The sequence below is a fragment of the Eleutherodactylus coqui genome, chromosome 4 (assembly GCF_035609145.1).
Source record: "Eleutherodactylus coqui strain aEleCoq1 chromosome 4, aEleCoq1.hap1, whole genome shotgun sequence".
In the NCBI taxonomy this organism is placed as follows: domain Eukaryota; kingdom Metazoa; phylum Chordata; class Amphibia; order Anura; family Eleutherodactylidae; genus Eleutherodactylus; species Eleutherodactylus coqui.
This window is the reverse complement of record NC_089840.1, coordinates 276,875,725-276,902,521: the sequence shown is the minus strand read 5'-3', so window position 1 is coordinate 276,902,521 and position 26,797 is coordinate 276,875,725. Positions and strand designations below refer to the sequence as shown.

The 26,797-nt window shown below is 43.7% G+C and overlaps 2 protein-coding genes and 1 pseudogene across 2 annotated transcripts in view; all 3 read right to left on the bottom strand.

Annotated features, from left to right (window-relative positions):
• LOC136626716 (zinc finger protein 27-like) overlaps window positions 1-26,797 on the bottom strand; it is a 659,137-nt gene that overhangs the window by 409,155 nt on the left and 223,185 nt on the right. The gene's annotated exons all lie outside the window — the stretch shown is intronic.
• Window positions 1-26,797, bottom strand: part of LOC136624988 (zinc finger protein 420-like) — a 126,881-nt pseudogene that overhangs the window by 88,336 nt on the left and 11,748 nt on the right.
• On the bottom strand, window positions 575-26,797 carry LOC136624347 (zinc finger protein 271-like). The gene is made up of 8 exons (XM_066598285.1): window positions 26,742-26,797; window positions 16,378-16,535; window positions 15,982-16,086; window positions 15,421-15,600; window positions 15,208-15,331; window positions 15,061-15,125; window positions 14,588-14,690; window positions 575-2,453 (listed from the first exon to the last, which is right to left on the bottom strand). Exons 3-8 carry the CDS (start codon window positions 16,057-16,059, stop codon window positions 1,051-1,053), a joined length of 1,953 nt encoding a protein of 650 aa, XP_066454382.1. The 5' UTR covers window positions 16,060-16,086; window positions 16,378-16,535; window positions 26,742-26,797; the 3' UTR covers window positions 575-1,050.

Genomic DNA, 26,797 nt, shown 5'->3' with positions numbered 1-26,797 from the left:
ATCATTCCCAGATACTTAAATTGATGCCATAAAACATATGGAGCAACTAAGATGCTCTGATCTTGAAAAGGAATGTACAACTTTCTACACCACCTGGGTAGTATGGATAGGTGTTCAAGATTCACCATCTCTCTCTAGCCGGCTAGCAAACGGAATTGTACAGTAAGAGGAGATACTCCATCTATACATCTATTTAAGCACCCAATAGACCATCCATGTTCATGACTCGTGGTCCACATCTTCAAAGCTGCTGCTTTTCTGCTTCTCTACTCTTCATCTTCCTTATTCCTAGGTACCCTGCTATATTACCTCCCCCCTCTACCCCACAACACTTTTTTCTTTTTAAACTTAGTTTCTTACTTTAATTTATGTTGGGATTGCATGCAATCAAGCAACAGGAAAATAACACCATAGGTTGAGCCCATTCTGGTTATCACAACCAGCGCCTCAGGTATATTCATACTTGAGAGGGATATTCGGAGAGGTGGCATATGTCACCAACAAAATCACTCGTTCTAAGTTTACATTAAAATTTAAGTCAATTGTTATTAAGCAAAAGACAATAGGAGAATTTAAACAATTTATTTCATCACAACTTTTATGTTAAATCTTTGATATTTTATTGCTTTCGTGTTTCTTGTATTACCCTTAAAGTTTCAATAAAAATCTTTGAATACAAAACATTTCTCACATTCTTAACGTAAAAATGCCTTCTCCCCTGTGTGAATTTACAGATGAGTAATGAGAGTTGATTTATGCATAAAATATTTACCAGAATCAGAACATGTAAATGGCTTTTTCCTGTGTGAATTTTCTGATTTACAGCAATATATGATTTCAGGCTAAAACATTTCCCACACTATAAACATAAAAATGTCTTCATTCCTGTGTGAATTCTCTGATGTTCAATGAGAGTTGGTTTCTGCTTAAAACATTTTCCACAATCAGAACATGAATATGGTTTCTCCTCTGTGTGAATTTTCTCATGTTTAATAAGAACATATTTATGTGTGAAAGATTTACCATATTCAGAACATGAAAATATCTTCTCTACCTTGTGTGAATTCTCTGATGTAACACAAGACTTGATTTTCGGTCAAAACATTTTCCACATTCAGAACATGAATATGGCTTCTCCATTATGTGAGTTCTCCGATGTGACACAAGAGTTGATTTATAGCTAAAACATTGCCCACATTCAGAGCATGAATATGGCTTCTCCCGTGTGTGAATTTTCTGATGTTGAACAAGATATGATTTACGGCTAAAACATTTCCTACATTCAGAGCATGAATATGGCTTCTCCCCTGTGTGAGTTCTCTGATGTACCACAAGATATGATTTTTGTTTAAAATATTTCCCACATTCAGAACATAAATAGGACTTCTTCACTCTATGAATTCTCTGATGTTTAACAAGATGTGAGTTTAGCCTAAAACATTTCCCACATTCAGAACATGAATATGGCTTCTCCACTCTATGAATTCTCTGATGTTTAACAACATGTGAGTTGAGCTTAAAACATTTCCCACATTCTGAACATGAATATGGCTTCTCCCCTGTGTGAATTCTCTGATGTAACACAAAACTTAATCTTGCGTTAAAACATTTTCCACATTCAGAACATGAATATGGCTTCATCCCTGTGTGAATTCTCTGATGTTCAACAAGATTTGATTTTCGATTAAAACATTTCCCACATTCTGAACATGAATATGGCTTCTCTCCTGTGTGAATTATCTGATGTTTACCAAGATATGATTTTCGGGTAAAACATTTCCCACATTCAGAACATGAATATGGCTTCTCCCCTGTGTGAATTCTCTGATGTAACACAAGACTTAATTTTCGGTTAAAACATTTTCCACATTCAGAACATGAATATGGCTTCTCCCCTGTGTGAATTCTCCGATGTCTCACAAGACATCCTTTTTCGGTAAAACATTTCCCACATTCAGAACATGAATATGGCTTCTCCCCTGTGTGAGTTCTCTGATGTGCCACAAGATATGATTTACGGCTAAAACATTTCCCACATTCAGAACATAAATATGGCTTCCCCCCTGTGTGAATTCTCTGATGTTTAATGAAAGTTGGTTTCTGTGTAAAACATTCACGACATGAATAAGGCTTCCTCCCTGTTTGATGTAACACGAGATGTGCTTTTCGGTTAAAATGTTTCCCACATTTAGAACATGAATATGACTTCTTCCCTGTATGAACTCTTTGATGTTTGACATCTGTTCTGTAATTTTTTTTTTGTTTAACATTCTGTAATGAATCAGAAGATGGAACCTGTTTAGAAGGATCAGAAGATAGTTTTTTGCTATGAAGTACTGAGGATATATTTGTGATAATAGGAGGCTCTTCATATGTATTTTGTATGATACCAGGATCTTCCACTTTCAAATCTGTTGATATCAGATGTCCCTTGGAGCTCCTGGGTTTTTCATCTGTCAAGAATAAAATGGATTGTAATATTTTTGAATGTAACATTACAGCTATACCAATAGCTCATGACATTTGTATATAAAATGTTCATACAAATTATAAGGCTGGTATTAAAATCCAAACATTAAAGGTTTTCCCATTTACATGAGCCACAATAATTTGTGGAGCACCTAATCTACTGACAGCCATCCTAATGGACCGATTATTTTAGCCAATAAGCTTATTTTTTGTGATTTTATAATGCGGTGACTTTACATTAGTACATACAGCTGGAGCTCTCAGCTGTTGCTCTTATCCATGGCTCATACAGCTAATAAGGTTACAGAGCAGGAGCTTTAAGAAGAAAGTATCAGACATTATTCCGATTTCCTGTGAGAATACAAACACCTCCAGTTTTAATTGTTTGCACAGGATAAAAAGCACAGGAATCACAGAGAAGTGCAATGTGTTTTGGATGGCTTATAAACAGATTCACCTCCTTTTCAAGCATGGAACATAGAGATATAAAGCCCCCATATGCTTCCATGCTTAATTTGAAAGTGAACGTGGTGCCTACAAACTCCTCATCCAAATAAGTACATCCTCTATTTTTCTGTAAACCACCCACTGATCACTGGGTGAATTGCTTAGGCTGGGTTCACACAGGCCGTGGCCGCTAATCTCGGGATGAGCCAGCCATGTGGACGAGATTTCTCAGAAATCTTGTCCACATGGGACGGCCAATCCGCTGCAGTAAGTCCAGCTGAAACCGCATCTGCGGCCGCCGCAGCCGCAGTTTCAGGATATACAGCATGTCCATTCTTTTTTTCTTTCCGCCGCGGCCGCGCTCTCCTCTATGGGAGCGCCAGAGGTAAAGCGAGCGGCCGGGCCGCTTCAAAGCCGCCACAGGTTTCTCCGCGGCGGTTCTCCCGTCGGAGATCTCGCGGTTTCAGCTGCGGCCAAACTGCGGGATTTCCGACGGGAATCCGACTAGTGTGAACCCAGCCTTAATGTCGATTGATGACAGAAACTCCCATGTTTACAGGCGGAACTATTGAACCTTGACATATTGATTTAATTGCTTCAGATGCAGAACGGGTTAGACAGTGCCGTCCTCCTTGGGTAACATGAAGAGATTGGACTAGAACCCCCTGCACTGTTCTAAAGGGGAAACAGGAATAATTTCACCCTGAGAGGAGAGAGTGTGTATAGCGCAAAGAGATGACTTACCCAACAGATATGTCTGATACTTGAGTGATTAAAGTCTCCCTGAATAGGAAAAGTCATCCCCTCGCTCTGAATGCCTTGGTTGGGGACAGCCATACACACAGAAGATTTAGTATAGGAGGACTTGGAATATAGTGAAAAGGGACACCAGGATGGGCGCGGTTTGTAGGACGGGCGCATTTTTTTTGCTATCCAAGGTCCAGGCCCTGGAGCGGTAAAAGAAACAAAACTGAAGCCTTTTCTTCTGTACAGAACCACACATGGCTGGCTTTGTTTTGTGGTAGATGAGAACTCTTACCACCAGTAGCTTCAGAAATAATATTGCCTAGTAGAGATGAGCGAACGTACTCGTTTCGAGTAATTACTCGATCGAGCATCGGCATTTTCGAGTACTTCAGTACTCGGGTGAAAAGATTCGGGGGGCGGGGGGAGGCGTGGCGGCGCGGGGGGTAGCAGCGGGGAACAGGGGGGAGCCCTCTCTCTCTCCCTCTCCCCCCCACTCCCCGCTGCAACCCCCCACTCACCCACAGCGCCCCCCGAATCTTTTCGCCCGTGTACGGAAGTACTCAAAAATTGCGGTATTCGGGCGAAAAAGGGGTGTGGCCGAGCACGTTCGCTCATCTCTATTGCCTAGTCAAGAATGGGTAATGAAAATCAGTTCCACCTGGGATAAGAACAAGTGAAGTGAAGAAAGGTGGGTGTATTGCCGGTGGTAAGAGGAAAGGGGAAGGAAGAAAGGGAGGAGAGAATACTTACCTCAGTGGAGAGAATACTCAACTAACTGCCATAGACCGTAGAGCTCCGAGACTCTAAGCTAAAACTTATTAGCTGTTTTGTGCAGGAAGTGTGTAGGAGGAGCTAACACTTTTTTTTTTTGCTTAGTGCCCACCTCCTAGTGGAAGTAGCTATGCCCATTGTCTTCAGCTGTGTCTCCCAATGCAATGGGCGAGAAATAAAGTTACTCTTAATTAGGATTATAAATATCAAAAGTAAAATAAAAAAATCTACAAATTGGTATCACTACATCCATAAAGGTCTACTAAGGTCTCCGTCAGAAAAGAAACAATAGGCAGTGGAGGAATTGCATTATTTTTGGTCACTACAAGAAAAAAGTTGAATGAAAAGCTATCAAAAGGTTATATGTTCCCCAAAATGGTACCAATGCAAACTACAGGTCACCCCACAAAAAGTGAGCCGTCACACAGTCCTATGAAAGGAAAAATAAAAAGTAATAATGAGGGTAAGATATAGCGTTAAAAAGACAATTTTTCTAAAAAAGGTATTTAATTTTTAAGCATTACTACATATAAAAGAGCTGTATGAATTTAGTATCCCTGTACTCGTACTGACCCTCAGAATAAAGACATCATTTTTACTGCAACATGAAAACTACAGAAATGACCCCCCCCCCCACCCCAAAGTGGTGCAGCTGTGGTCCTTCTCCCACTTCGCCCACTTAGAGATTTTTAAAAGCATTGCAAGTTCATGTACCTTATGGGAACTAAAAAATAGTAAGAATAAGTTTTTAAAATGTTACTAACAATTAAAATCAATAAATAAAAAGTAATAAAAGTTTAAAAAACACCCCTTTTGCCACATTTATAATGAAATAATCTAAATAATATAACAAAAATACATATTTCGTTTCGCTGCGTCCATAAACCGCTGACCTTTCAATGTATCGCATTATCTATCTTGTACAACGAACGTCATCAGAAAAAAATAAAATAAATAGAATTTCTCTTCTTTGGTCGCCCCGTCTCCAAGAAAAAATGTAACAAAAAGCAATCAAAACATCAGACGTATTCTAACATGGTACTAAGAGAAACTCCAGGACGTCTCGCACAAAATGAGCTTTGCACAATTATGTCGACGGAAAAATTAAAATGTTATGGCTGCCAGAAGATGGGAAGAGAAAATAACATATAAAAATTAAATATCTTTGAAAAAAATAAAAGGAGCACAAAAAACCGATATAAGTTGGCATTATAGTAATCATTGTATGCCGTAGAAACAAGATGGGCTCAAAGATGACCGAATTTCATTTTTTTCCCCATTTCCCTCCACTTACAATTTTTAGAAGGTTGATCAGTACATTATATGATATACTAGCTTACCCGTCGTGCGTTGCTGCGAAGACAGACATACATACATTCGTTTTTATATATCTAGATAACAACCAATCGCAGCGCAGCTTACATGTTACCTCAGCTTTACAATATATAACACCCAATCACAGTGCAGCTTTCATGTTACCTCAGCAGTATAATATATAACACCCAATCACAGCGCAGCTTTCATGTTACCTCAGCAGTATAATATATAACACCCAATCACAGCGCAGCTTTCATGTTACCTCTGCAGAAAGAGAAATAACAACCAATCACAGCGCAACGTTTATTCTGCCTCAGCAGTATAAGAAAATGGCAACCAATCACAGCGCAGCATTCATTTTACCTCAGCGGTATACTATATAGCAACCAATCACAGCACAGCTTTAATGTAACCTCAGTAGTATAAGAAGTAGCAACCAATCACAGCACAGCTTTCATGTAACCTGAGTAGTATAAGTATCAACCAATCACAGCACAGCTTTTTATGTTGCCTCAGCAGCATAATATATAGCAACCAATAACAGCACAGCTTTCATGTTACCTCAGCAGTATAAGAAATAGCAACCAATCACAGCGCAGCTTTCATTTTACCTCAGCATTCTCAATATCCAGCAATTGTCTTGCGAAACTTTCGGCGGATGCATCATTTTGTAGTTGAACACGCATCCCGTTTGCTTTCGTGCTCGAGATGGAAATCAAACGATCTTTGTCTGGGGGGCATATCTGTCGACGACGCTCGCACGCGCGCCACCTATCGTAGGATAGTTGTACTATGCCTATAATCTTCCAGAAGTGTACGCAACAACTTCCCAAAGTTTCATGGCGATCGGATGAATGGTGTAGTAATGCATAAAGGACAGACAGACAGACATACATTCATTTATATATATATATAGATGACATCAGGAAGTGAGAGAATTAGATTCCGTACGTAAAATTTGGACGCTAATTCTTTGGCGCTTAGAATTGAATAATCGAGTTGGGACCCATTAACTTTTCCTATTTATGACATAATCAATGCCCGTGCCAAATTTCAAGTTTCTATGACATCAGGAAGTGAGAGAATTAGATTCCGTACGTAAAATTTGGACGCTAATTCTTTGGCGCTTAGAATTGAATAATGGAGTTGGAACTCATTAACTTTTCCTATTTATGATATCGGGAGAGCACTCTCCCCAATTCTGCCGGGACCCTCGGGCGTCCGAAAAAGCAGCTGTAAGGGACAATCTTTACCCCTACTTGCTGGGAGGAAGTCCTCCGAACCGCCGGAGAACATACAGCGGTATTCGCCGACACAACCTGCTACAACCGGGCCCGACCCGGGACCGGAGCGCAAGACCCCGCAAGTGGCACATACCTGGACTCGGGACACAGCTCCACGTGGAGACCAACCACCGCCGGAAGATCCCGGGAGGCAAGACCCGACAACGAGCCGCTGCCTACACCCCACCGGAGCGACCGCCGGGGCAGCTTGGCGGCGCCCGAGGCCGCGGCCCGGAGATCCGGCAGCAACATCTGTAACGGCCCCGGCCGAGCGACACGGAGAGAGGAGGGGGGCCAGCGGTGTCCCTGGACCGCCAGAGGAGCTCCGGGGGCGCCGGATACCGCGACCGGAAGCCCCAACCGCAAAGATCACCACAAAGGGCCTGGGACACAGAGTGGGGGAAACAGTGAGGCCATTAATAACAGCAGACGCCATTTTGCCCCGGTGGAGCAACGGTGAGCGATCAGCCCCAACCAGACTGTGCACATCCCCCCACATACCCCCTGTACAGGACACACTCAGGCCACCAGAGAAGCCCTCAGGGGAGACTGACAATACACAGTAATCCAACAAGGCCCGAAGCTGTGATTCAAACTCTCGGGCACAACGCTGGCAAGACTCTCAGCGAGGGCCCGCAGGAAAGGGGGAAAGAAAAAAAAAAGAAAAAATACCCAGCCCCCCTATCCACATAATGCACTAGGCCACAGAGAAGGCGGTGAAGGACCAGGCACTTCACACAAAAGACCCCAGGACAACATAAAAGCCCATAAATAAACCCCACCCAACCGCAGCCTAGGGCAGAGCCTTAACAAACAACAAAACAATAAGGACATTAACATATCTCAGAAGAGAAGAGTGGGGGAGGGGAAAAGAAAAGAAGAGGAGACACAGAAAGAAGAGTGGGGAAAAAAAAAAGAAAACAAGACAGAATTAATAAAGAAACAAGCCGGGTCCTGACATAAGAAAACCAGACAAAAAAGACATGAACAAATAGACCTAGGACAAAAAGCCACATCCACAGCAAAAATACAAACCGCAACAAAATACCAACAACACGGAAATAGGGAAACGACCTTTAGCGCAACCAACCTACACAAAACACCTGACACTGAGAAGTCAAAATAAAAATGGACAAATATCTAAACGAAAGAAACGCAGGCACCTCAGCACGAGCAACACGCCAGCCAGATATAGACAAAACAACCACAGGAGGAAAACAAAAGGACAGACCCGTTAAAAACATCAAGGAAAAAGAGAGCAAGACCGCGCATCAATCTGCGTCCCCTTTAAAAAACACTCCACCACGCACCGCGGTCTCACCAAATCTCGACCACGAAGCAATGGACACTTCTTCTACACAAACGAATGAACAACCAACGAACAACAGCATGGAAATGACGCAGGCGACACTAGTGGCGCAAGAGGTCTCAAAACTGCTCCTCCCCTTATTGGATAATAGACTTGAGGCGTTGCACAAATCCATAAATTCAGCAATGTCACAAATTACAGACAACACCCAAAGGCTGACGGAACTAGAAACAAAAAACCAGAACATAGAACAGACGCACACATCGCAACGCTAGAAGCCTCGTTACAAAGAAGCCAGTCAGAAACCGAAATGCTCCGGGAAAAAGTCGATGATTTAGAGAATAGACATCGCCGCAATAAACTCCGTTTCGTGGGAATACCGGAGACAATATCCAACAGCCAGCTTATAACCTATCTAACCATGGAACTTCCACAGGCACTTTAAGTTGACATACCCAATGACCCTCTAACCATAGAAAGAGCCCACCGGGGGACGGGCGCAACAACAGAAACAGACCTCTCCCAGTGATAGCAAAATATATGCACTGGACCACAAAAGAAGCAATTACACGAGCCTATAGATGACAAGGAGAACTGATAATACAAGGGGCAAAAATCCTGCTGTTTCAAGACTTCTTGGTGACGGTGTCACAGAAGCGCAAACTGTTCACCCCGATTTGCCAAATCTTGCACGAGCGAAACACACACTTCCAATTGCTGTATCCAGCAAAGCTCCGGATTCAAGACGGTAACAAATCCTTAATATTTAACACCCCGGAGGAAGCAAGACGATATCTACATATGGAGGAAAATGAAGAACAAGGCTGAAACAGCCAGGAAAAAGGAACTGTTTCGTTGCTTCCTACAAAAACCCTGATCCAAATACCGTGGATGTGGCATTTGCCACGTGAAAGGCGAATTTAATGCTAAATGTTTATATGTTTACTACCAAGTTTTACATGTTTCTTACATTAGTTTTTTTCTGACCCATTTCACTTTTAGAAAATGGACCGATAGGAAAATCGGAGAACCCCACAGGCATGGCACGACCAACATCCGCGGCTCGCTGGGACCGAGGGATGTGACAACGATAAAGAGGCAAGAGCAACGGTAATTATAACCAACACAAACATACCAACATGCCTATAGACACAGAAACAACCGAAAATCAAACACCCACCACGATACAAACACTATCTTGGAATGTAGATGGACTAAACATGCCAATTAAATGAAAAAAAGTACTTACACATCTGAAACGATACAAACCCGACATAGTGTTTATACAAGAAACACACTGGAAAAAAGAGGGAAGGGGCGAACTAAGAGCACCATGGATAGAAGCATGCTACACGGCTTCACACACACACATCGGCGTCACGAGGAGTAGCCACCCTGATTAGGAAAAACATGCCACACACAATAATACAAAACATAGCCGATCCGCAGGGCAGATATTTGATAACAAGAATAAACCTGGACGAGCAAACTTATACCTTGGTGAACATCTACGCTCCCAACACAAATCAATCAACATTCTACACCACATTAATAGAGCAGCTGCAACCATATCTAAATGACAGAATAATTATGGGAGGAGATTTCAATAGTACACAAGATGAAGCATTGGACAGAACAGGGCCATCCACCCAAACACTATCAACCACACACGCACTATTAACACTAAAAGAACAACTCAGCGTATGCAATCCATGGCTTCTCCTGAACCTCACTAGCAAGGAATACACATGCTGCTCCAATACCTATCACTCATTCTCACGCATCGACTTTTTCTTAATCTTAAACAACATCTTCCAATATCATCACCAATCGGTAATACATCCAATATCCCTTAGTGATCATGCGCCAATAGCAATGAGACTGCAACTGATCGCACCACGAAGACTAACCAAAATATGGCGCTTCCCCTCATACCTACAGGAGTCAGAAGATTTTAGAGCATACATAAAAACCAACTGGAACAATTACGCAGATGACAACAGAGCACACATAGACAACATAAACCTATTTTGGCAAGCCTCAAAGGCAGTGATGAGAGGACACGTCATAAGCTACTTGTCTCATAGAAGGAAAAAATTCCAAACTGAATTCGAGACACTACATCACTCCCTTCTGACAGCACAAAAGGAACATATGAACTCACGAAATGATAACTCATACCAAACTTTCATCACAGCAAAACACTTACTAAACACGTTTGTACACACCCATGCGCACTGGCAAACCCAACTAACAAAAAACAAATTTTACAGATGGGGAAACAAGACAGGATGCCTGCTAGCTAACCTGACAAAACAAAGACAACCACATAAACCGATACTGACCTTAAGGCACATCAACGGAGACAACCTTACAACGAGACAGGACGAGATAGTCCAAATATTACAAGAATATTTCGAAGACCTATATAGAGCAGAGCCAACAAACATACAAAACATAAACAACTTCCTAGACTCCGTGAACTTACCAAAACTAACTGAAGAACAAAAATCCTTACTAGACGCTGACATACAGGAAGAGGAAGTACGGGAGGCAATAGCGAAGGCACCAGGGGGAAAAACACCAGGCCCTGACAGATTCTCGACAGAATACTACAAAATATTAACAACAGACATCGTGCCGATACTGACCCAACTTTATAATACTATATACACAAATGACACACAAACAGAAGACTTTGGAAACTCCAGAACGATCCTGCTCCCCAAACCAAACAAGGACACAACAGACCCAAGGTCCTTCAGGCCAATAGCATTACTGAACTGCGACTACAAATTCCTATCCAAGATACTACCCGATAGACTTCAGCAAATTCTTCCATCCATACTAGACCCAGCACAGAAAGGCTTTACACAAGGGCGAAGCGCCATAAAAAACATCAGAGCCGCCATAGCGGCGACGGTCGCAGCACAAAATCCCGAAAGCCAAACGACGATGCTATGAAGTCTAGACGCAGAAAAAGCTTTTGATAAAATGGCCTGGCCATTCTTAAATATATTGCTAGAAAGACGGGGCTTCGGACAGACATTTCTGAACTGCATAGACACAACACACACAAACGCTACCACGACCCTCACAATTAATGGACTTAACACCCCCAGAATAGACCTATTTAGAGGGGCTAGACAGGGTTGCCCACTCTCTCCGCTATTATTTAACTTAACGATAGACCCATTACTCAGATACTTAACACAAACATCCCTTTTCATAGGAGCAACCTGCGGAGACATAAAAATAAAGGTAGAAGCATTCGCAGATGATCTTCTTCTGGTGGTAAACAACCCTAGGGAAACACTAACACCCGTAATACAAAACGTCAAGAGAATGGGCAAACTCTTGGGATACACTATAAATCTAGACAAAACAGAAGCCTTACTCCTCAGAGGCCCGGCCAAACCCCTATGGGCGATGAAATATCCATTTAAATGGGAAAAACACGCTATACAATACCTGGGAATACAAATCACAAGAAACCCTTCCAAACTATATAACACGAATATAGAACCCCACATTACAAAACTAGAGACAACCTTGAACACGTGGAAAAATTTCACGATCTCTTTTCTGGGGAGGGTGAGCCTAATAAAAATGATAGAATTCCCATGCCTATTATATATCCTACACTCACTACCCATACTGCTGAAGTTAAAAGACGTAAAGAAAATAAACTACCTATACAGGAAATTCATCTGGGGGGGGGGGGGAAGACCACGTATCGCATTCAAAACACTGAACAAACAGAGAAAATGGTGGAATCAACCTACCCAACATCCGAGACTATAATCTAGCAGCACAGGCGCGAATCATACATGACTGGATTCACTCCAAGTCATATTTTACAAACAAATTCCTCGAGCAGGAAATGGCTGGCCCAATAAGACTCCAGAATATACTCCATAGCCCATATACAGAACTCCCAGGAAAAATCAAAAAGAACCTGATATTAACAGCCTGGAAGTCATGGAACAAGCTACGTAAAGACAGTCAGGCTTCACCACAAATATCATTACACCTGTCACTAATAAATAACCCCAACTTTCAGGACAGTAACCCCCACAACATTTTCACCGAATGGGAGGCTCAGGGAATAAATTCAATAGAAAAATTACTACACATAAGGGAACGACGTATAATGACATACGATGAAATGAAACAAAAATACCCTGAACTCCAAATCCCGCTGTTCTCATACCTACAAGTCAGGCATTACATCACGGAACTTATACCAAAACTCTGAGAAAATTGGGCACAGACAAGAGACACATGGATAGCTAAAAAAAAAAAAAAAAAAAAAAATCGGGCCACGGGGCATAATCTCCAAGCTGTATAGGGCAATAAGAAACATGAGAGAGCCCAAAGACATAGACCTGGGGACTGGAATATGGGCCTTGGATAACCCAGACTTTGCCCCAACACTGATAATGCAATCACTGACCTCAGCACACAGACGCCTACCATCGGCAAGGTTTCTGGAGATGAGGCTACAAATTGCCCACAGGGCATACATAACCCCAAGCACAGGATTTCATATAGAAATATATGCTACTTTAAAATGCTTCAAATGTCAGGCACCTCAAGCAAACTTATATCACAGCTTGTGGACATGCCCCTTAATACAGGCTTTCTGGACACGAATAAGCGAATACACAAAAACAAACCTGACAAATTTCTGCCCACAAGAACCAACATGGGCAATATTTGGGTACTTAGACCCTGAAACGTATCAGTGCTCAAGAGGCGTTAGGAAATTACTACACTTTATAGCAGCAGCAGGTCTGAAAGCCATCCTACAAACATGGATTCAACCAACAGGGCCCCCATTCAGGCTGTTCCTGGACAAACTAGCGGTCCTGTTCCAGATGGACTGGGCGGAGACATCTCTTTTCAAAGAAAAGATGGTACAAGCCTTCTTTGAAACCTGGGGGAGTTTTATTCAATTACTACCACAAAGGGTAAAAGACAAACTAAGAGACTGCTTCTATTACACTTGTTGGTTCCAGGAACAGATGATAACAGGGGACATACCCATCTAGGGTGATACACTTAGGTCGTGCCGTAGCCATGTGGTGACTCCATGATTTTGAAGATCTTCAAGGTACAGGTCAGTAGACAAAAAAATATCCGTGGTCATAATGGGTCAAGAGCTTGATTTAATGTATGTAATTTACTTATTTTAATGTTTAGTTTGTTATGTTTAATATAAAATAAAAAAGGCAGGCTATGACAGCACATCCATGTAAAGAGAAAAAATCCAGCAAATTTACTGTAATGCTAAGTGTTTGTCCTGACCTGTTCAATAAAGACAATAAAAAAATAAAAATGACATCGGGAAGTGAGAGAATTAGATTCCGTATGTAAAATTTGGACGCTAATTCTTTTGCGCTAGAATTGAATAATCGAGTTGGGACCCATTAGCTTTTCCTATTTATTACATAATCAATGCTCGTGCCAAATTTCAAGTTTCTATGACATTGGGAGGTGAGAAAATTAGATTCCGTAAGTAAAATTTGGACGCTAATTCTTTGGCGCTTAGAATTGAATAATCGAGTTGGGACCCTTGAACTTTTCCTATTTATGACATAATCAATGCTCGTGCCAAATTTCATGTTTCTACGACATCGGGAAGTGAGAGAATTAGTGGCAATGATGAAAATCGAACGATCTACGTGGGGGGGAGGCCGTAACTGTCGACGACGCTCGCACGTGCGCCATTTATCATAGGATAGTTGTACTATGCAATTAATCTTCCCAGGAGTGTACTCAACAACTTCCCAAAGTTTCATGCCGATCGGATGAATGGTGTAGTAGCGCATAAAGGACAAACAGACACGCACACAGACACAGACACATACATTCAATTTTATATATATATATAGATTAAATAATACCACTGAAAACTACGACTCATCCTGCAAACAGCAAGCCCTCAGACATACATGTCAGGGATAATAATAGAGTTATGAGTTTTCCAAACGCGAATGAAAAAACAAAAATGAAAAAAAAGGGCTACGTCCTTAAGGGGTTAATATGGATTTTTTAAACAGCTGCTATCTGGAGTCTCCATGTGCCGGACTGATAGTTTTACTCTTCATGTGATTTAAATGTTCCCTTAATTCTTTGAGTAGCGAATAATGAAAACAATGCGAAGATTGTCTTTGGCTGAATAAGGGAATATACAGCTGAAAACCCGACAACACAGACTCTTCTCTACATGTAGTCTCACCTGGGGGGTCATCTGTAGGGTCCTCCTCCTTACACGGCTGATCTCCCCTCACATGTGTCTCTGTAGCATCAATAGGGATCGGATCTTCCTCCAGTTTCACCAGCTGTAAAATAAATATTGTAAAAGTCATTACACAGTTGGAGAAGTCGTATGGAAGGTTTTATATGGCCAGAAAAGGTCATTAATTAGTATGAGGAGTCGGAATGACATGACAGCAGTAGTGACCTGGCCAAATAGCTGCAGGTCTCCTGTATAACTCCAACCTGTTGCTTCTTTATTCCAACCAGAAGTCTCCAGAACCAGAAAATGGTGATAAGATGCGGAGATCTAATGTCTGCGGTCGGCTATAATCCTGCCATCTCCAGCTTTCTCATTACAAGAGTATCAGTCATATAATAAGACTGAAGACAAGACCTTCCCAGCCGTCCTACAGACCAGAGGGGAGATTTCATGAGACCTTCTTCTCCATCTACCTGATCATCCTGTGGAAGAAGAGGACAAGGACATCTCTCCGCTGCTGTTCTCTTACTGGATCTACCTGCAGAAAACACAGACAGCCACTGAATTCATTCTCCACATACAAATAATAAAGGCCGTGTGGATTTAGTCCTGTCTATTACCTAGTGGTGGGGGGGACTGTTGGTCCTCCATCATGGCGTCCTTGTACAGATCCTTGTGTCCTTCTAAATACTCCCACTCCTCCATGGAGAAATAGACAGTGACGTCCTGACACCTTATAGGAACCTGACAACACAATGATACCGTCATCACCCAGACACGTTATACCGCCATAGTGTTACTGTATAATGTCCCAGCATTCCCAGCAGCATCACCTCTCCAGTCAGCAGCTCAATCATCTTGTTGGTGAGTTCTAGGATCTTCTGCTCATTGATCTCCTCCAGTATCAGGGGGTGAGGTGGAGGCCCTGTGATTGGGCTCAGGGGTCTTCCCCATCCATCAGACACCGTGGCCTGACAGCCATCACTAGAAGTCTTCTTCACTACCGTGTAATCCTGTTTATAGGGAGATACATCCATAAATATCCCTGCAGACATTCCGAGAGTCCTTCATGTCTCCAGTTATGTTCAACAATTATTAAGATTCTCCTCACATCTGTGTTCATCATCTCTGTTGTTCTACTCAGTCACAGGAGCAGAAGAACTAAATGATCAGAGTTTTGGTTCTGTTAGATGACAGACAATAATGATCCCCAACAACCTCCAATTGCCTTATAGTAGATCTGTTGGGTTTCTGTCATTCTACCAGAACAACCGGCTCTATTATTTTTCCCGGCCTTTAAGATGAATCAGCAATAAATCCTCTGCCGTAAATGAGAACAGAGACTGACATAGATAAGATTGATCAAACATGATGTCAATCCCAGAATCTCTCACCGCTCCTGTAAGCTGGAAGAGTATCTCTAGGGTGAGGGTGAATATACTCTCCGCCATCTTGTCCGTCTTCCAATCCATCCTTGTCGGGTCAATCAGGAAAATGATCTGATATAAAAAAAAATTCCCACATTCAAAACATGAATATGGCTTTTCCTCTGTGTGAATTCTCTAATGTTTAATGAAAGTTGTTTTTTGTTTTAAACATTCATGACATGAATAAGGCTTCCTCTCTGTTTGAATGCTCTGATTTAACACAAAATGTGCTTTTCGGGTAAAATGTTTCCCACATTTAGAACATGAATATGGCTTCTCCTCTGTGTGAACTCTTTGATGTTCAACATCTGTGCTGTACATTTTATTTTGTTTAACATTCTGTAATGAATCAGAAGATGAAACCTGCTTAGAAGGATCAGAGGATACATTTTTGCTGTGAAGGGCTGAGGATATATTTGGGATAATAGCAGGCTCTTCATATGTATCTTGTATGATACCAGGATCTTCCACTTTACAATCTGTTGATATCAGATGTCCCTTGGAGCTCCTGGTTTTGTCATCTGCCAAGAATAAAATGGATTATTTTTAATATTTTTGAATATAACATTACAACTAGAGATGAGCGAGTATACTTAAGCGAGCATTGCCTTTAGCGAGTATCTCCCCCACTCGAGACAGAAGGTTCGGGTGCCGGCGCGGCGGAGCGGTGAGTAGCGTCTGTCAGCAGGAGGACTAATGGACGGACTATTTTAGCCAATAAGATTATTTTATGTGCTTTTCCAATGGGGTGATATTACACTAGTACATACAGCTGGAGCTCTCAGCTGTTGCTCTTATCCACAGCTCATACAACTAGTAAGGTAACAGAGTACAAGAGCTTTTAGAAGAAAGTATCACGCATTATTCAAGTTTCCTGGGAGAATACAAACACCTCCAGTTTTCATTGTTTGCACAGGACAAACAGCACCGGAATCACAGAGAAGTGCAACGTGTTTTAGAGCTCTTATAAACAGATTCACCTCCTTTTTCAAGCCTGGAACATAGAGATATAAAGCCCCCATATGCTTCCATGCTTACCTTATAAGCAAACATAGGGGCTCACTGGTGCCTGCAAACTCCTCATCCAAGTATGTGCATCGTCTATTTTTCTGTAAACCACCCACTGATCACTGGGTGAATTGCTTAATGTCGATGGATGACAAAAACTCTCATTGGTTACATGCGGAACTGTTGAACCTTGACATATTGATTTAATCTCTTCAGATGCAGAACGGCTCGGACAGTGCCATCCTCCTTGGATTACATGAAGAGATTGAAATAGAACCCCCTGCACTGTTCTAAAGGGGAAACAGGAACAATTTCACCCTGAGAGGAGAGAGTGTGTATCGCATAAGCCAAAGTATCGGACTACGAAGGAGAGACTGAAATTCAGGAACTGAAGAAGCATTCTTGGGGTCGGCCAGAAAACTATATGGCATAGCTCAAAAAGATGACTTACCGATTAGAGATATCCGAGACATGAGTGATTTAGGTCTCCCTGACTAGGAAAAGTCCTCCCCCACTCTGAATGCCTTGGTTGGGGACAGCCATACACACAGAAGATTTAGTATAGGCGGACGTGGAGTATAGTGGCCAGGGACACCAGGACGGGCGTGGTTTGTAGGAGAGCAAGGATTTTTTGTTATCCAAGGTCCGGGGCCTGGAGCGGCAAAAGAAGCAAAACTGAATCCTCTTCTTCTGTGCTGAACCACACATGGCTGGCTTTGTTTTGTGGTAGATGAGAACTCTTACCACCAGTAGCTTCAGAAATAATATTGGCTAGTTAAGAATAGGTGATGAAAATCAGTGCCATCTGGGATAAGGACAAAGGAGAAGCAGTCCTGCATGGGCTGTAGCCACATAAGATACTGCTTCCCTCCAGCGGGTTCCCAAACTGTAAGGAAGCTTGCAAAAGATGAGAAAATTGAACTGTCTCCCATAGGAAAGTCTTCATACCACCCAAGAAAATGCCACACCAAGTAGCATCTGCTAGGGGGCTCGGTATAGGTAGAGAGGTCTCGGTGGGTGGGGGGGATTGGAAGCAGAGTGAAGACAGGTGGTTGTAGTGCTCGTAGTAAGAAGAAAGGAAAAGGAAGAAAGGGAGGAGAGAATACTTACCTCAGTGGAGAGAATACTCAACTAACTGCTATAGACTGTAGAACTCCAAGACTCTAAGCTGAAACTGACTAGCTGGTTTGTGCAGGCAGTGTGTAGCTGGTAGGAGAACCTAACTGGAGATGAGCGAGTACCAAAATGCTCGGGTGCAAGTTGCTCGAGTCAAACTTTTCATAATGCTCGAGAGCTTGTTTTGAGTAACAAATCCCATTGAAGTCAATGGGAGACTCGAGCATTTTTCAAGATGACCTATGCTCCGCATAGGGGAGGTTGTGTGAATCACCTGAAAACATCAGAAAGTGATAGAAACACCACAGAAAGGGATAGGGAACGGCAGTGGCAGCATGCATGGGTGCATGTGAGGCTCCCAGGTCCCACTATTGAGCCAAATTGTGGGCAAGAGCCTTGGAGTCACCCCCCTAACAATTTACTTGGGTTAGACCATAATGAGCAAGACAGGCATGCTGGCACATCTTAGCTATTCACCACACTACGTGCAACGAAGGCCAATCACTGCCTGCAGGTGACACATCTGCCTCTTCTCCTGTGTCACATGCTGGCATTGCAGTCCAATCCCCGCACGAGCCTGCGTCCACAGCATACTCAAATTTTTCCAGCACAGCGTCCAGCTGTCCTCATGCCACACGGTCGCTTGATAGCCACACCACCCTCATGTCTATTTATAAGTGCGTATTGGATGAGGAGGAACCGGACACACACTGCAGAGGGTTGGCAGGGCCTAGCAGTGACCCCTTTTGAAATTGTGGGCGGTAGCCCACTATGCTGATGAGAATTGATGATAAATTAACGTATGATCAGAAGTCCAATCCCATGTCACCTCTGTGACAATATTGTCTGGAGCCACAAAGACCATAAAGGGGACTCAGATGCCATAACTTCTACACATCTCCACAATTCAGCAACGCATTCTAAAACCAAAGATTGGTTTCAAGCAGGAAGTCTCGCAAAAGTAGCCACCACAGGTCTACAGTGACCCTGTGAAAGTCTCATTAAATCAGTAACGCTTCCTTGGATCGCTACGAGGACACTGTGATCCATGAAGAAATTTGAAAGGCCAAAGCAGGACCCCATGCTGCACAGCAGATCAGGAGTAGATTCAACATACCGACCAGCGCTGACCCCCAGAGATGTGTTCGTTTATCAGGCCTAAACCAATCCGGTTGTTTACTCCTCAGACAGTGTGCAATGAGTTGTCTTGTTATACAGTGCTGATCAGAATTTCATGCCACCTCCGTCACAAAATCGTTAGTACTTCTATACATCTCCACAATTTTGCAACGCATTCTGAAACCAAAGATTGCTTAAAAGCAGGAAGTGTCACAAAAGCAGCCACTACAGGTATAAAGTTAACCTGTGAAAGTCTCATTAAATCAGTTACACTTCCTGTGAACGCTTTAATCCAGTATCTCGGATAACTGTGGTAAAACGAGAGATAATACATGGCAAGCAGCGCTGACCCCCAGGAATGCGTGCGTCTATCAGACCCAAACCAAACCGGCTGTTTACCACTCAGGGTATCTTATGTCCGCTTAAATCCCAAAATACACAGTGTACAATGAGTTCTGTCTTGCTACACAGTGCTGATCAGAATTCCAATGCCCATGCCACCTCAGTCACAAAATTGTCAGGAGACACAAACGTGGCCATAAAGTCGACCCGGATGCTAGTACTTCTACACATCTCCACAATTCTGCAACGCATTCTAAAACCAAAGATTAGTTTGAAGCAGGAGGTGTCACAAAAGATGCCACCAGCAGGACAATTCATTCTGTCTATGTGTCAGACAGCTGAACACCTCTCTGGGAAACCTTTGTGTACCAAGAGTATAGGCGAACCCCTGTTAGAATTGTTGACCAAGAGTCTAGTCGAGCCCCTGAAACATTTGTGTACCAAGAGTATGGGCGAACCCGATAGATTTGTTGACCAAGAGTATAGGCGAACTCCTGAAACATTTGTGTACCAAGAGTATAGGCGAACCCCTGAAATATTTGCTTACTAAAAGTATAGGCGAAGCCTGGAAAAATTCGTGTACCAAGAGTATAGGTGTACCCATGAAAAATTTGTTTACCCAGAGTGCAGATGAAAACCAGAAAAAAAGTTTAACATAGAGCTCGGACTTGCTTAATTTGCTAACAGAGCCTAGAGGCAGCCCTCCAAAAAAATTTGTTTTTATAGAGACTTTTGGCCCTTTGAAGAATTGGCTGTTCAGTGTGCTGACATGCTGGTTTAGGAGGAGGAAGATCAAAGAAGAATAGACCAAGATCCTTCTATCCTTTTTTGGGGTGATACAGGGTGCATGGTTCTCCTGTTCCAGCTTAAAGACTCTTTATGTTACACTGCTTTCCACTGGCGGTGGAGACAGTGGAGGACCGTGCAGGTGAAGGGGTGGGTGCAGGGCAAGAGACGCTCGTGCTTGTGTCCTGGGAGGGGGATTGCATCTCAGTGCCAGCATGTGACACAGGGGAAGAGGCAGTGGTGTGACCCGCAGCCGGTAAATGATCCTCGTTCCACATCATTGGGTGCTTAACTATCATATGCCTGCTCATGCTGGTGGTGGTCAGGCTGGTAGTGGTGGCTCCCCTGCTGAATTTGGTGCAGCACAGGTTGCACACCACTATCCGTTGGTCGTCCGCGCTCTTCTTAAAAGACCTCCAGGCCTTCAAACACCTAGCGCTCTGCATGGAAGCTTGCCACGACGAGGTGCTGTGGTGAACACTTTGGGGATAACTTGCTCTGGACCTGCTTCTCCCTATGCCCACCCCACTGCCTCTTCCAAGCTGTTGTGGTGCTGCACTTGCCTCTCCCTCTGAAGCGGTGTCTTCAGTAGGCTTACCAACCCAGGTTGGGTCAGTCATCTCATCATCTACCAGCTCTTCCTCAGAATCCTCAGTCTGCTCCCCTTTCAGACTTACTGCTCTCACAACAACCTCACTGACAGACAACTGTGTCTCATCATCATCATGCACAAATACCTCTTGGGACACTACTTTGAAGTCCCCACACTCTTCAGGAATGAGAGTGGAAAAGTTCTTCTTATACCGTGGGTCAAGAAGGGTGAACACCCAGTAATCCGTGTTGGCCAGAATGCGTCTAATGCGAGGGTCATGGAAAATGCAGCCTAACATGAAGCCAGCTATGCGTGCCATTGTCCCAGTATGCAACACATCGCTGTCCCCACTAGGAGGATCACTCTCAGTCTCCTTCTCCTCTTTCTCTTCAGCCCATACACGCTGAACAGATGTGAAGGAAATAGCATGGGTACCCTCTGCAGTGTGGGCAGCAGTCTCTTCCCCTCCTCCAATACATGCTGAAAAACAGACGTGAGGGTGGTCTGGCTATCATGCGACGTATTGTCATCCCCCATCTCCTGTTGTATCCGCAAAGCATCAGCCTTCATGCTTAGCAGCGACCTTCGCAGCAGGCAAAGCAGCGGGATGGTTACAATGATAATGGCTGCATCACTGCTCCCCATTTGTGTAGACTCCTCAAAGTTTCCTAAGACATGACATATGTCAGACATCCATGCCCACTCTTCTGTGAAGAACTGCAGAGGCTGACTACCACTCTGACAGCCATGTTGCTGCTCAAAAAAGCCTGGCCAACATGTGCAACGTAGAATTCCAGCGTGTGGGCACGTCGCTCAACAGTCGGTGCACTGGCAGCTGGAAGCGATGTTGCAGTGTCCTGAGGGTGGCAGCATCTGTGATGGACTTTCTGAAATGTGCACACACGCAATGCACCTTGCTGAGCAGGTCAGACAAATGGGAGTAGTTTTTAAGAAAGCACTGAACCACCAGATTGAACATATGGGCCAGACATGGCACGTGTATTAGTCTGCCAAGCTGCAGAGCCACGACCAGGTTTCGCCAATTGTCGCACACGACCATGCCTGGTTGGAGGCTCAGGGGCGAAAGACAAAGACCGGTCTGCTCTGTCAAACCCTGTAACAGCTCTTGGGTGGTGTGCCTCATGTCTCCCAAGCTGAGGAGTTTCAGCATGCCATGCTGACGCTTCCCCACCGCAGTGCTGCAGCGCCTCGAGCTACCAACTGAAGGCGACGTCCTCACACGTGGTAATTGAGAGGTAGAGGAGGAGGGGGTGTTTTGGAGTAGGTGGCATAATAAGCCGGAGAAAACGTGACCGAGGTAGGACCTGCAATCCTCGGTGAGGGTTGCACGTGAGCGGACCCAGGGTCAGACTCAGTCCCAGCCTCCACAAGGTTAACCCAATGTGCCATCAAGAAGATGTAGTTTCCCTGCCCGCCAGCACTTGTTCACGTGTCGGTGGTTAAGTGGACCTTCCCAGTAACCGCGTTGGTGAGGGCACGGTTTATGAGACGTGTAGGGCGGGGACGGCGCATCGGGAAAAATAGTGGCGGCTGGGGACTAAGTACCGAGGGACCGCCGCCGTCATCAAGTTGCGGAAAGCCTCACTTTGTAGTAGCCTACATGGCAGCATCTCCAGGCTGAGTAGTTTTGAAATATGCACGTTTAAAGATTATGCATGTGGGTGGGTGGCCATGCATTTCCACTTGCGTTCCAATGCTTGGGTTATCGACAGCTAAATGCTGCTCTAGGATACATTGGTGGAGGCAGTGGAGGGCCGTGGAGGTGAGGGTGTGGGTGCATGCCGGGAGACGCTCATGCCTGCATCCTGGGAGGGGAATTGGATCTCAGTGACAGGATGTGACACAGGGGAAGAGGCAGTGGTGTGATCTGCAGGCGGTGAATGGCCTTCATTCCACATCATCGGGTGCTTAGCCATCATATGCCTGCGCATGCTGGTTGTCGGTCAGGCTGGTAGTGGTGGCTCTCCTGCTGATCTTGGTGCGGCACAGGTTGCACACCACTGTTAGTCGGTCGTCTGTGCTCTCATTGAAAAACCTCCAGACCTTCGAACACCCAGCCCTCGGCACGGGAGCCTGCCGTGAGGGGGTGCTGTGGGGAACAGTTGGGGGAGTATTTGCTCTGGACCTGCTTCTCCCCCTGGACACCCCACTGCCTCTTCCAACCTGTTCTACTGCAGCACTTGCCTCCCTCTCAGAAGCCCTGTCTGCAGTAGGCTTAGCAACCCAGGTGGGGTCAGTCACCTCATCATCCACCAGCTCTTCCTCTGAATACTCAGTCTGCTCCTCCCTTAGACTTACTGCCCTAACAACAACCTCACTGACAGACAACTGTGTCTCATCCTCATCATTCACAAATAGCTCTTGAGACAGTAATTGGAAGTCCCCACCCTCATCACCCTGAGTCTATGAAAGGTCCAGATTTTGGGCATCAGTCACGACAAGCTCCTCACATGTCTGTGGATTGTTTTTTTCTGACTTAGGGTAGGAACCCAAGAAGAGTTCTTGGGTGTATGCCTGTTCATAATCTCTCCCTTTTTTGGAGTGACCAGGCTGGGAGGAAGGAGGTGCAGCCTGAAGATTCAGAGGTGCAGTCCCTTGGCTGGCATGAGTGGACTCCGTGGAAGACTGGGTGTTGGATAAAGTACTGGAAGCGTTATCCGCTATCCACGTCAGCACCTGATCGCACTGTTGTGCTTTTAATAATGGTCTACCACGCGGACCTGCAAAATGTGAGATGAAGCTGGGGAGCAGAGATACGCGGCGCTCAACTAATCCCTAAGCAGCAGGCACTGTTTCACCCCGCCCAAGACCTCGGACTCTGCCCACACCCTCATTCGGACGCCCACGTCCACGTCCTCGAACTCGACCCTTACACTCCAAGTCTTCATCATGTTGGATAAAGCACTTGGAGTAAATGCCACGCAAAATGCAAGTTATTTCACAGCCCCTGGTATATAGCGGATGCTCTCAGCAGGCCCAGAAAAATTTAAAAGTGTATACTGCTGTTGAATAGCGCAAATCCCCCCCCACCCTAGAGACTGGTATATAGTGTACACTCTGAACAAGCCCAGAAAATTTTAAAGTGTATACTGCTGTTGTATAGCACAAATTCACCCCCCCCCCCATCCCCCGCCAGAGACTGGTATATACTTTACGCTCTCAGCAGGGCCAAAAACATTTTCTACTGTGTATACCTCTGTTAGATAGCGTGGATTCACAACACCAACACACAGGTATATAGCGTACGCTTTGAACCCCCAAAAAACTAAAAAAAAATTAGAAATGATGGGAGTTTTGCTACTTCCTATGTGCTCTGTGTACATCCTGCCAGTAGACTGCAGAAAACTGGTAACAGTGGACAGACTACAGCCGGGATGCTTGAAAAAAATCTGTATGCACTACTGGTCCCAGCCAGACAAAATGCTGATGCACACAATGAGAGGAGTAATCCCAAAAAGGACTGTTGGGTTCTGGTAGTCAGGATCCTTGCCTAACCGCAAACTAATATTTACACTAACGCTTTCCCTGCCTAGCACTAGCAGCAGCTCTATCCCTAAGCTCATTCAGCATGGGTCTGAGGCGAGCCGCGGCCGACAACAGTTTTAATACTCGGCGGTCACCTGATTCGGCGAGCCAGTCACTGCTGTAGACGTGTACAGGGTTGGTACGTCACAGCAGGAAGTGATAAAGCCTTCCCTGCAAGTTTAGTGGCTAAAAAATAGCGCTAAACATGCGTGGAGGGGACATAAATGTTTTCGAGCACCATGTGGTGCTCGCTCGAGTAATCAGCACCATCGAGTATGCTACTACTCAAACGAGCATCAAGCTTGGACTAGTATGCTCGCTCATCTCTAGACCTAACGCTTTGTTTTGCTTAGTGTCCACCTCCTAGTGGCAGTAGCTATACCCTTGGTCTTCAGCTACGTCTCCCAATGTAATGGTCGAGAAATAAAGTTTTTTTAAATTAGGATTATAAAAATCTAAAGTAAAATAAAAAAAATCTACAAATTGGTATCACTACATCCATAAAGGTCTACTAAGGTCTCCTACAGAAAAGAAACAATAGGCAGTGGGAGAATTGCATTATTTTTGGTCCCTCCAAAAAAGAAAATTGAATGAAAAGCTATCAAAAAGTTATAGGTTCCCCAAAATGGTAGCAATGCAAACTACAGGTCACCCCACAAAAAGCGAGCCGTCACACAGTCCTATCAATGGATAAATGAAAATAATAATGAGGGTAAGATATAGCGTTAGAATGACACTTTTTCTAAAAAAGGTATTTAATTTTTAAGCATTACTACATATAAAGAGCTGTATGAGTTTAGTATCCCTGTACTCGTACTGACCCTCAGAATAAAGACATCATTGCACCATGAAAACCGCAGAAATGACCCCTAACCCCAAAGTGGTGCAGCTGTGGTGCTTTTCCCACTTCGCCCACTTAGAGATTTTTAAAAAGAACACAACTTCATGTTCCTTATGGGGACTAAAAAAATAGTAAGAATAAGTTTTTAAAATGTTACTAATTATTAAAATAAATAAAAAGTAATAAAAGTAACACCCCTTTTGCCACATTTATAATAAAATAATATAAATAATATAACAAAAATACATATTTGGTTTCGCTGCGTCCGTAAAACGCCGACCTTTCAATGTAACGCATTATCTACCTTGTACAACGAACATCATCAGAAAAAATAAAATAGAATTTTGCTTCTTTGGTCGCCCCGTCTCCAAGAAAAAGAGTAATAAAAATCAATTGTATGTTTTGTAAGATGGTACTAACAGAAACTGCAGGACGTCTCGCAAAAAATGAACTTTGCACAATTATGTCAACGGAAAAATAAAAAGGTTATGGCAGTCAGATGATGGCAGAAAATAACATATAAAAATTAAATATCTTTGAAAAAAATAAAAGGAGCACAAAAAGCCTATATAAGGGCGAGCACCCACTGGCGATTGCGTTTTTCGTGCGTGAAAAACGCAGCGTTTTCCGCGCGTTTTCGCGGCTTTTTGGCGCCTTTTCCGTTAATTTCCAGTGACATTCATGGGTGCATTAAGAGAAAAATAAGGACACATATGCAACTGACAGTTCCTATGTTAAAAATTGCAACGGACCGAAAATAAAAACGCCAGTGGACAGGAACACATTCAATACTAATTGCTCTTGAGAAAAAACGCAAAACGCAAAGGAAAAAAAAATCGCCAGTGGGTAGGCGCCCTAAGTTGGCATTATAGTAATCATACTGACCCACAGAAAGTAAGATTGAGGCATTTTTGTTGCAGTTTGTACGCCGTAGATACAAGACGCGCTCAAAGATGACCGAATTTCATTTTTTTCCCATTTCCCTCCACTTACAATTTTTAGAAGGTTTATCAGTACATTATATGATATATTAAATAATACCACTGAAAACTACGAGTCATCCTGCAAACAGCAAGCCCTCAGACATACATGTCAGGGATAATAATAGAGTCATGAGTTTTCAAAACGGGAATGAAAAAACAAAAAAGGGAAAAAAAGGGCTGCGTCCTTAAGGGGTTAATATGGATTTAAGAAAAAGCTGCTATCTGGAGTCTCCATGTGCCGGACTGATAGTTTTACTCTTCATGTGATTTAAATGTTCCCTTAATTCTTTGAGTAGCGAATAATGAAAACAATGCGAAGATTGTCTTTGGCTGAATAAGGGAATATACAGCTGAAACCCCGACAACACAGACTCTTCTCTACATGTAGTCTCACCTGGGGGGTCATCTGTAGGGATCCCCTCCTTACACGGCTGATCCCCCCTCACATGT

Excerpts from the sequence above, each read along its gene's own strand:
- LOC136624347 (XM_066598285.1), bottom strand. The coding sequence starts at position 16,059 with ATGGATTGGAAGACGGACAAGATGGCGGAGAGTATATTCACCCTCACC. Across the intron at positions 15,601-15,981 it reads TCTTCCAGCTTACAGGAGCG|GATTACACGGTAGTGAAGAA; the intron begins GTGAGAGATTCT and ends CCCTATAAACAG. Across the intron at positions 15,332-15,420 it reads TTGAGCTGCTGACTGGAGAG|GTTCCTATAAGGTGTCAGGA; the intron begins GTGATGCTGCTG and ends TTGTGTTGTCAG.